A 12,239-nucleotide genomic window follows, 5' to 3' on the forward strand; every position below is an offset into this window, starting at 1 on the left:
GTCCCTACAGCATTAATCATAAAACATATGAACTGATCCTGATGAACGTAAAGTAAAAATAAATCCACAACAGAAGGTCTTGCCAAACAGAAAGTGTTTAATCATCAGAAAATTAATATTATAATGTTATCTTAATGATCCTAAAAATTTATTTAAATGTACATTTTATTTAAAAAAATATATTATATATATATATATATATATATATATATATATACATATATATATATATATTTTTTTTTACTAAGTATTATTCGTGCTTAAAATGGAATTAAAATATTTTAAATGTTTGGATGCTTTATTTAATTATTAAAACAATACCCTTAAAAAATTATATTTTTATGCAAATTATATATTTTTTTTAACCTTAGTCAATTATTATTGTTGAAATAAAAGAATTAAAAAAAAAAAAAAATGTCTGGATGCTTTGAGAAATTATAGCAAAAATGTGTTTAATTGTCATTAAAATAATATAAAGTTTTCTTTATGCAAAATATATATTTTAAATTTTTTTAGAGCCTAAAATAATTATTATTGTCAAAAAATAAATTTTTGACATAAAATAAATATTTATTACAGTAATATCATAATAGTATCTTAATGATCCTAAAAATATATATTGGTTCATGCAAAACTACTAATTATCATTATTCTTTAAATAAAAACACGTCCAGGTGCTTTGAGAATTTGTTTAAAAAATATGTTTAATTGTCATTAAAATAATAATATAATTAATAATATAATCTTCATGATCTTAAAAAAAATGTTCTTCATACAATATATATATATATATATATATATATATATATATATATATATATATATATATATATATATATATATTAATTAAAATATTTGGAATGTTTTGATGATTTATTTAATTGTTATTAAAATAATACCATGTTATCTTGATATAAAAATTATATTTCTTTATGAAAAATACAATTTCTGTTTTTTTTTTATCCCTAAGAGAACCATTACTGTCAAAAATAAAATAAAAAAATAATCATAAAATAATAAAGAATTAAAAAACATAAAATGTCTGGGTGCTTTGAGAATTTACAGCAAAAATGTGTTGAAATTGTATTAAAATAACATCATACTGTTTTTCTAATTATCCTTAAAATTCAATTGATTTTTGCTAAATATAACTGTCATCGCCAATCAATCAATCAATCAATAAAAACAAAATGTCTGGATGTTTTGTCATTAAATAATATCAATGTTATATTAATAAGCAAAAAAAAAATTCAAAAAGCAGAAGCTCTTTCTGAACAGTTTTTCTGTTTTTATTCTCATAATTCTGAAATACAATATTTAAAGGGAGAAAATGCAAGTCACTCTGACTATGGATGTGGTCTGATGAACTGATGTTTTATGACTAGTCGTCTTCATCATAATAGACAGATTATGAAAAGGAAACATTCACACAAAACTGAGAGCTCTCATATTAAAATATAATATTTCACGAGTGTAGGAGAAACACAGAGAACATGAGGAGAGTCAGACGATGAACCTGAATGAATCACGAAAACCTGTTTCTCTCTAAAAGACTCTTTCACCTACAAATGAAAGGTGAACTTTCATTTTCTCTCCATTTCTTCTGAAAGAACACAAAACCAGAAGTTTAGCCCGATATTCACAGTTCTGTTTTATATACAACAGACAGCTCAGATCTATGAAATCTGCAGCAAAGAGAGCATTTCCGTTGCATGAATTCTGTTTCTTCTTTCTAGAAAGGCCATGAAGGTTCATAATAACGCATGCCTTCAGAAATAATGAAGAATATAATAACATCAGTCCTTTCTGTTCTGCTTCTCCTCTGAAAACCTTCTTTGTGGCCCCTCGTGGAATTGAAATAATAAGAAAATAAAAATGAATAAATATATCAAATCAAGCATTAAAATGTGTGTACGCGGCCCCGGTTCTTGTTCTTCTGCCCGGCTCTTTTAGTCGAGAGCCAAAGCCACAGTCCATATAAAATTACCAAACCACGGCGTGGGGCGGGAGGGGATGCACATTTTTTAAACATATGCATTTTTAGTTCCTCTTTTGTTCTGTTATTAAAAGCAGAGTTTTGGAGAAATGGCAGCGGAGCTCCACCCGCGCTGAGACTGGCACACACATACACACACATGCATTCGCACACACACACACACTTGCATACACACACACACACACACATGCATACGCACACACACACTTGCATATACACACATGCATACGCACACACACACACACACACACATGCATAGGCACACACACATTTGCATATACACACATGCATACGCACACACACACACACTTGCATAAACACACACACACACATATGCAGACACACACACACACACACACTTGCATACGCACACACACACACACTTGCATATACACACACACACACACACACACATGCATACACACACACACACACACACACACAAACACATCCATAGGCACACACAAACACTTGCATACAAACACACACACACACATGCATACGCGCACACACACACACTTGCATACGCACGCACACACACACACACTTGCATATACACACACACACACACACATATGCATACACACACACATGCATACGCACACACACATATGCATACACACACACACATGCATACGCACACACACACACACACACACACACACACACACATATACACACACACACAAGCTCACGCACACACACACACACACTATCACTCACTCAATCACACACACACACACACTCACAAGCTCTCTCTCTCTCTCTCACACACACACACACACACACGCATTAGAAACAATGGAAAGGGAATTGCATCGTATTTTGGAGAGAATTGCATCCACTTTTATTTCCCGATTAAAGGACGACTGAACGTCTGAAGCGTGTGACCTGCACTGATCTTCCTGATCTTCCTGATTACTGAGGGACGTGTGCTGTGTGTTCTTCTGCATTAAATCTGCAGGAGCTCTGAGCGGGAAATCATTTGAGATGAAAACTGTTAAAAGGCACTAGGGATGAAATCTGAAGAGTTGAAAGACGAATCACACACACACACAGACTCAAACACACACACACTTACACAAATACATTTGAGTAAAAAAAACCCTGTCATGAACATTCCCAGGTCACTCAAAACATCAAAAGAAAGAAATTATATTTTTGCATAAAGATTATTATTAATTATTAACCATTTTTCTTAATGCAAAATATAATGTCTATCTTTTAGAACAAAACAAATTAAGCAAAATGCCTGGATGCTTTGAACATTTTTTAAATGTGATTAAAATAATATCTTTAAAAAAATAATTATGATTTTAATTGTGATGAAAATAATATCATACTGTCAATCCTAATTAGAATTCATTTTCTTCATGCAAAATATGCAAATATATATTTTTTTAGAAATTAAAAAACGAAGAAGTAAAAAAAGAAGTAAAATGTCTTTGAGAATTTATGTCGAAAATGTGTTTAATTAAAAATAGGACAATATTATTATGTGATCTTAATGGTCGTAAAAATTCATTTTCTTCATGCAAAATATTATTTCTTTTTATTACTCTTATTATTTGTGACACGTGAGCCGGTGGTGGTCTCTCATATCTCCGGTGAGTCTGTGGAGTAATGCTGCAGTCTGTGTCCAGACTCGTCCTCGTGTCCCAGTGCAGTCTGGGATTGTTTCAGGAAGCTCCCGTCTGCTCGTCTCCGAAGATCTGCAGGTATTGGCTCAGCAGCAGCTCCACGGCCTGGTTCTGGTACACCATGTTAAAGGCCATGTTTCCGCTCTCGTTCTCGGGACGCATCAGCGTGGGGCCGAACACGATGCCGATGTTCTGCGTGGTCATGCGATTGCTGTCGGAGCACTCCATCACCCTGAACACACACAGCGAAGGGTTAATGTCATCTAAAAACAGCGCTGATCCAGCAGCTGCTCAAAACTTCCACGTTAAAAAAGGAAAGTAAAAGAGAAGCGAAGAGCTTCCTGTGGGTTACTTCCTCCAGAGATACCAAACCACAGAAGATCTTCATGCTCTTCATGTTCTCTAGCTCCGTTTAGTTCAACTTTGGCTTAGATGTTTCTCCTCAGTAAAAATGAGTCACAAGTCATGAAGAGTACAGATCTAGAAGACTTTTCTACTCAAGCTCGTTTCAGAATCGACGAAAATGCCTTCAAAGATAACGTTCCCTTCAAAACGTGACACTTTCAATTCTCTCGGAACATTCAAAATATCCCAGTTTTTTTAAATGTTGCATTTTGCTAAAATGGAATGTTACATTTGAATGAACATTCTGAAAAAAGTAACATTTGAAAAAAAGTAACATTTGAAAAAACGTTTTTTTTTTTTTTTATGTTTTTACAAATAAATCATTCCGTGATCAATGTATAAATTATGTTATTAGTAAATAAAAGAGCGGGTGCACTCTTAAAAATAAAGCTTCTTCACAGCGATGCCATAGAAGAAGAAGAACCATCTCTTTCTTAGATTTTATAATCTGAAGAACCTTCTTTCGCCACAAAGAAGCTTTTGTGAAACATAAATGTTCTTCGTTATGGAACCATTTGGACAAAAAAGGCATCGTGAAGCACCTTTATTTTAAGAGTGTCACTAGAATGAATGTTCTTTTAACATTAATAGAAGAACGTTTGTTTATAACCTTGAGAGAACCTTTTCAGAACGTTTTGGGTAGCGGTCTTATAACGTGAAAAACTTCTGCTCCAATTTAAAAAATAAATATATTTATTTATAAATATATTTATAAATATATTTATAAATATATTTATGTTTCATCACCTAAAAAAATACTATTATTACTTTTTTATTTTTTATTAATTTTTAATTAATTAATTAATTTATTTATGTATTTTTTGATGATGGAGTTGGTTTGTAAGCCTTACCAATGCGGGTGTTAATTGTCAATTAATTAGTCATCGTATAGTTAATGAACTATCCAGCTGATGTGTCTAGACTTACAAATGCTCTTGTTTTTAGCACACCCAAATGTGTGCTTTTTGTTTTATTTTCTTCCGATTTTTGTCTGTACATGTTGTTTTGTAAAATAATGTTAAACAGTTGTTTATATTAAGAATATTGTCAGCTCTTTTTCACGAATTGCTTTCAAATGACTTCATCTGCTAAATATATAAAGTATGAAATGAATGTGGAGCAGAACTCATATTGAGCTCAAATCTAAGATCTCAAACTCTAGGCGTGTAAATGGAGTCTCAGCAAAACTTAAAGAAAGAACTGAGAAGTTAAAGAGATCTCATGGGTGATCTTTCCCTGCTCTGTTTCTTCTGACCAAGAGCTGTTTGTGTCTAAAGTTGAAAAACAAGACAAGAAGTATGTTGTGGTCATGAATAGCGATGACTGAAAAGAGGATGTTTGACTATTTGAATTAAATGAATCAATTGCTTTGTAAATGACTCACTGCTTTGACTCAAAACAAGCCACAGAGAGAGAGAGAGAGAGAGAGAGAGAGAGAAAACGACTTAAACAAGCTAGTATTATTTGTGTCTTTTCATGGTTCTTCATGTGCTGATGATGATTCTTTACGTTTGATTACATTTATTTAGGTACAATTCCTTCAGCGTTTTGTTTTCTGGCTTCTCAGAACATCGATGCTTTCCTGATAAGTAAAAAAAAAAAATGTAATCATCAATCTATAAAATGGTTTTCTTATTTAGAGCATAATTTCCTGTATTATGGCACCTAGGTTTATAATAAACAGCTGATATTAATTTAATTGTTCAGTTGAAAATGAAAGACAGTATTCTGTGGTTGTGAATAGCGATGACTGAAGGGAGGATTTAAAAAAAATTGAATCAAATGAATCAATTGCTTTGCAAATGATTTAGTATTTTGTCATATTTAAAACTATATACCGAGGACAACAAAAATAGACACAAAGGCACAAGCAAGCATGTGTCCTATCTATTTCTTGAGTGAACTCTGTGTTTGTAATGAAGACACACAGCGCCCTCTAGTGTCTCAATCACAACAGTTCAACCAACTATAACTACACAAACTGTGAACCCAGGAGAGAAATCATTTTATTATCATATACTACAGAAGGAGAGATAAAGAAAGACAGAAATGTGTTTCACTGATGAAGTCTGGAGCTTCAAACCTCATTATTATTCTGATCAGCTGAGATCAGTGAGATCAATTGTGAATTTCTCATTGGTGGAAGACAAGTGGGCGGAGACTAGAGCCATCCAATCAGAGTATCATTATGAATCAATCAATGAGTAGAGCTTAAAAGCCAGCAGGGCACAGTTGGTTTGATTTGAGCTTAAATACAAGGGTTGGAATTAAAGAAGTATTTTGTGGCTGTGAGAGGTGACAAGTGAGTGACTGAAGGGAGGCTTTTTGAACGTTTGAATCAAAGCGTCAACTGCTTTGCAAATGATTCACTTAATATGTTTTGAAGCACTGAACTGCTTGCTAAAAGGAGCAGAATTATGAAATGATTCTACAAAGTAAGTGATTTTTTCAAGCGTAATCCACATTATTAACCACATGATGTTGATAAAGTGATCTCTTCATCTGTGATTCCTCAACCAAACGCCAATATATATATTGTGAGTTTTTGCGGTGTTCTAAGCATTTTGAAAAATGAGGACAGTGTGAGGGTGTGTGTGTGTGTGTGTGTGTGTGTGTTTGTGAGTGTTTGAGTGAGTGTGAGTGAGTGAGTGTTTGAGGGAGTGAGTGTGAGTGTGTGTTTGAGTGAGTGTGTGTTTGAGGGAGTGTGTGTTTGAGGGAGTGAGTGTTTGAGGGAGTGAGTGTTTGAGGGAGTGAGTGTTTGAGGGAGGGAGTGAGTGAGGGAGGGAGTGAGTGTTTGAGGGAGAGTGAGTGTGAGTGAGTGTTTGAGGGAGTGAGTGTGAGTGAGAGTGAGTGGGTGTTTGAGTGAGTGAGTGTGAGTGAGTGTTTGAGGGAGTGAGTGTTTGAGGGAGTGAGTGAGTGTGAGTGAGTGTTTGAGGGAGTGAGTGTGTGAGAGTGAGTGTTTGAGTGAGTGTTTGAGGGAGTGAGTGTGAGTGAGCGTTTGAGGGAGTGAGTGTGAGTGAGCGTTTGAGGGAGGGAGTGAGTGGGAGTGAGCGTTTGAGGGAGTGAGCGTTTGAGGGAGTGAGTGTGAGTGAGAGTGAGTGGGTGTTTGAGTGAGTGAGAGTGAGTGGGTGTTTGAGTGAGTGTGAGTGAGTGAGTGTTTGAGGGAGTGAGTGAGTGTTTGAGGGAGTGAGTGAGCATTTGAGGGAGTGAGTATGAGTGAGCGTTTGAGGGAGTGAGTGTTAGTGAGCGTTTGAGGGAGTGAGTATGAGTGAGCGTTTGAGGGAGTGAGTGTTAGTGAGCGTTTGAGGGAGGGAGTGAGTGTGAGTGAGCGTTTGAGGGAGGGAGCGTTTGAGGGAGTGAGTGGGTGTTTGAGTGAGTGAGAGTGAGTGGGTGTTTGAGTGAGTGTTTGAGGGAGTGAGTGAGCATTTGAGGGAGTGAGTATGAGTGAGCGTTTGAGGGAGTGAGTGAGCGTTAGAGGGAGTGAGTGTGAGTGAGCGTTTGAGGGAGTGAGTGTTTGAGGGAGTGAGCGTTTGAGGGAGTGAGTGTTTGTGTGAATGAGTGTTTGAGGGAGTGAGTGTGAGTGAATGTTTGAGGGAGTGAATGTTTGAGGGAGTGAGTGTGTTTGAGTGTTTGAGTGAGTGTGAGTGAGCGTTTGAAGGAGTGAGTGTGTTTGAGTGTTTGAGTGAGTGTGAGTGAGCGTTTGAGGGAGGGAGTGAGCGTGAGTGAGCGTTTGAGGGAGGGTGTGAGGGAGTGAGTGTGAGTGAGTGATTGTTTGAGTGACCGTTTGTGTGTGTGTGTGTGTGTGTGTGTGTGTGTGTGTGTGATCGTACCGTCTGAGGTGTCGGATCATGTGTCGTAGGGTGTGGTGGTTGGGCGGAGGCATACTGAGGACCAGCAGCTTCAGTCTCTCCACCTTCTCCTCGTGATCAGACAGTTCTACAGGACACAGAAGCACTGAGTCATTTCTAATGAATCATTTATCATTTATCTACTCTGGTTTCCTCGCCATCACTCACTGACGGTCTCCACGATGTCCTGGAAGAACTCGTAGGGCACGAGCGGCTCGGGCAGCTCTCTGAAGAACAGCTTGAGTGCTCCGGTGATGACGTGGATGTCCTCCCACTGCGGGTCGTCCAGATCCAGACGCTCTGCAGGAAAAACAGAGAGCATGTGAGTCGTGAACGCTGTGCCACTCACAGAGATGCTGCATGTTTTTAGGCATCATGATGCAGGACAAGATCTGCAGAAGTAGAAGGTCAAAGGTCAAGAAAAGGTGAAGAAGCAAATCAACCGAGATCATTTGATTAAAGTTTCTCTCTTGCAAACCTCAATAAGGTTTAATATAACTCTGTGACATAATGCTGATTTGAAAAATAGTTTTGCACAGAAGACAGTTTTGACTTGAGATGACTTAAAAATCAGACAAAATCAGCTTTTGAATATTTATATTTATAGATATTAATTCAGTAGATTTTTTTTAAGAAGAACAAGTATTCACATGGCCCTGGAAAACTGGGATATATAAGGAAAACTATCTTTAAAATTGTGATTTCTAGACTTGGAAAGTCACGTAAACTAATAAAATATTAAAACGGCATTTTTATAATAATTAATATAATTTTTTTTTTGTTATGCCAATCTATGAAATATTTTACACCATAGAAATCCGTGTTATTTTAGTATCTTTGAGATTTTTTTATAAGATTTTATATGTACTGTATATTTTGTTTCCATTTTAAAGTTATATTTTTTTTAATGTGCCTGTATAGTTTTTTTTTTGTTTTTTTTTTAAGTCTTAGTTAATGCTTAATTTATTTCTTGTGGTTTTAAAGTTAGTGAATGATAATAACCCAGAGAGGATGTTAATAAAAATGTGATATCATAACATTTTTTTTTTTTTTTTTCTTATCCAGAAATACAAGAATGACTCAAACCCTGAAGAACATTCAGGTCTTGAAAGTTTTGCATTGACAGAAAATAAGAGTACCGTAGATTCAAGTTTAAAAGCATGGTCATTACAGCAGAAGAAGCAGCATGTCACAGACTTGTACTGAGCATGTGATGTGTGTTTATCAGAGCGTTTTACGTGATTGAAACCCATAAGCCCTTGATCAAACTGGCCACAGATTTCCTGCACTAAACATCTCGCGAGAAGCGACGAGCAGCAGGAGACTCAGTCAGAAAGCAGCAGCGAGACGTCTGCAGGGTAAAGCTGTAAGATCAGCGACAAACCTTGAACTAAATCCTCAGGGAAGAGATAGCGTCCATCTGTGGTCACGGCTCGCTCTGAAAGAACCGACATGAGTTACACACGTGTGACCACACACTCACACACACTTGCATTTGTGGTTTATGGGGACTCCCCATAGGTGCAATGGTTTTTATACTGTACAAACTGTATGTGGTATTGCCCCACACCAACCCTACACCTAACCCCTACCCCCCCCCCCCACCAGTTTTACTTTCTCAAAAAAAAAAAAAAACTCATTCTGTATGATTTACTTATAAGCTTTGGCACCATGGGGACCTCAATTTAGGTTCCCAATGTGACGTCAGTCCCCATGAGTCTGTGTGTATTCAGGTCTAAGTCCCCACCAGGACATATAAACCTGCACACTCACTCACACACACACACACACACGCACACAGTCACACACACACTCACTCTTACACTCACACACACGCGCACACATGCGCACACACGCGCACACACACACACACACTCACAAACACACACTCTCAAACACGTTCACACACTCACATGAACTCTCACTCACGCAAACACTCACTCACTCACACACACACAAACATCTGATGACATCATTCACAGGTCACATGACAGGCCGCTCCTCTGTGATCTACTATTTACAACAACACTGTAAAGAAACATTCAAACATGTTACATGCAAAAAAAATGTTTTTTTTTTTTTATATATATTAATTCTATGAAATGTACATTTATGAGTAACTAAAAACCAACAATTTGGTCCCAATTTAAAAGCATCTCTTGCATTTTTCAAATCATCAATAAAAAATGTGTATTACTGTATGTATGACATGTTAATTTGTAGAAATAAGAATAATGAGATCATAAAACTGAGACTGAAATGTATTAATGCCCTGTATATTGCTGATAGTTAGAGTGAATAATTCACAGTGAAACCAGGACATGTTCAGTTTTGATATCACTTTTAATCACAAAAACTAAAAAATTTTAGTTGCTTTTAATCACAATGACTGACAGCTCCTCACATCAGTTATGGGTATGATATTAATGTGATTTTGACTCTTTCTCACCGTGATTGACAGAGAAGCGCAGTTTCTGAATGACGGCCAGATTCCCGCTGACTCTGTAAATCCCATCAGTCTCCAAACCTGAGAAAACACATTTACAAGCACATTATTTCAAGGAAAAGACTGGTTGTTAAAATTGTGCTAATGAATCAAGCAGACCAATCTCATTCTGGTTCACTCTCAGATCCAGCGTCCTAATGATTTGTGATCATGTTTCTTTAAACACAAAGCATTTCTGACTGGAGAATTTGACATTATGAAGTTTTACAAATCGTAGCTTCACCTGAATGGTACGACACTTGGTGACTTTTATGTGAACACAAAAAAGGGCACGATTCAAAAAAGTTAAAGGTCGTTAAAATAATAGTCACACTCATGGTCTTCGGTCAAAAACTAGCGACCGTAGGAAATTAATGGGAAAAAATCTAAATACGGAAGATTTTAGTGTTATCAATCTGCAAATCCCCCACAATGCAGAATAAAAAAAAATGCACAGCAAGGAAGAAGTTAAATTCTAAAACATCAAGATACATTCACACACACACACACACACACACACCCACAGACACACACATACTGTACAGAATTATACATACTCAAATGAGTCAGAAGACTGAAATAAGTGGTTAAAATCAGATCAGACCCAGAAGGATTTAGCTAAAACATTCCTGTTCATTTGTCACATTTTTACAGAATTATAATGTTTTGTGTAAAAAAATAAAAAAATAAAAAATGCTTTTTGTGTTCAGGTTTGAATGTAGTAATATTAATGCAAAAACCAACACTTCAAATCAACAATTAAAACAACAAAAAAATATAAACCTTGACAAAAAGTTTTAATTTTTGAGAATGCCTTCAAATACATTTAAATATACAATCTAAAAAAAGTAAACAATTATGTATAAAACGAAAAGGGAATTCACAAGTCTATACTGGCATCTAGTGGTTACACAATGAAATTACAGGTTTGTCTTTTTTTGCTCTCACCAGGAGGTGTTGTTATTCTGCCTTCAAAAATTGATTTTAAAGGCCTAGCCTTTTTTTTATCTGAAATACTGCATTAATTAAAAAATAATTTTAAAACCTTAGAAATACATTTTCTTTTTGTATTTTTCAATGGGAAAATATATCATAATTACTGCATAAATATGAATTGGTACCAAAAAAATCTCTCAAAATACAAAAAAAAAAAAATTACTGAACAAAAATATATTAGACTGATTGATATTTGAGGTGTCTGGTCACTTTTGACCGGATACTGTCCTGCTGAAGTGTGGTTGATCGCACCTCTCCTCTCCACAGTATCGGTGCATTTCCTGACGAACTGAGGGACGCAGCTCTTCTCTCGCTCACACAGCAGCTCCAGCCCACAGCCGAACACCTGATCTGAGATCAGACACACCGAGGAACAGGTCAAACCAGCGCAGGACACTCACAGACAAAACCAGCAAATAACTTCACAATCCATTTCATGAACTGAAGTCTCTTCTGTGCATCAAAGCTGCATTTATCTGATCAAAAATACCGTAATAACAGTTTTCTGTGTGAAAATATTGTAAAATGTAATTTATTTCTGTAATGCATCATTACTCCAGTCTTCAGTGTCACATGATGATCAATTATTATTGGTGCTCAGTTATTAATAGTTGTTCTTCTAATCAGTTTTTACTGTTTCATATTTTGTGGAAATTTTTTGAAAGCTTTGATGAATAGAAAGCTGAAAAGAACGGCATTTATTTGAATTTCTTTTTTTTATGTTATTTACTGACACTTTTGATCAATTAGATGCAATTAAAAAAAAATTAATGGTAGTATTTCATGCTTTCTGCATAAATATTACTTTATTGGACTGGAGTTATGATGCTGAAATCAATCACAGTAATCAGTTACATTTTACAATATAT

The 12,239-nt window shown here is 35.7% G+C and overlaps 1 protein-coding gene across 4 annotated transcripts in view; it reads right to left on the reverse strand.

Annotated features, from left to right (window-relative positions):
• Window positions 1-3,443: 3,443 nt before the first annotated feature.
• Window positions 3,444-12,239, reverse strand: part of LOC113102944 (rho GTPase-activating protein 15-like) — a 25,849-nt gene continuing 17,053 nt past the window's right edge. For all 4 annotated transcript variants that reach the window (XM_026265894.1, XM_026265889.1, XM_026265898.1 and 1 more), the window contains 6 exons: window positions 11,623-11,721; window positions 10,339-10,416; window positions 9,274-9,327; window positions 8,058-8,189; window positions 7,872-7,977; window positions 3,444-3,868 (listed from right to left, as the gene is read on the reverse strand). In XM_026265894.1, the coding sequence (XP_026121679.1) occupies window positions 3,676-3,868; window positions 7,872-7,977; window positions 8,058-8,189; window positions 9,274-9,327; window positions 10,339-10,416; window positions 11,623-11,721 (662 nt within the window). In that variant the 3' untranslated portion in view covers window positions 3,444-3,675. The remainder of the gene's footprint in view (window positions 3,869-7,871; window positions 7,978-8,057; window positions 8,190-9,273; window positions 9,328-10,338; window positions 10,417-11,622; window positions 11,722-12,239) is intronic.

The sequence above is a fragment of the Carassius auratus genome, chromosome 6, assembly GCF_003368295.1.
Source record: "Carassius auratus strain Wakin chromosome 6, ASM336829v1, whole genome shotgun sequence".
Lineage (NCBI taxonomy): Eukaryota > Metazoa > Chordata > Actinopteri > Cypriniformes > Cyprinidae > Carassius > Carassius auratus.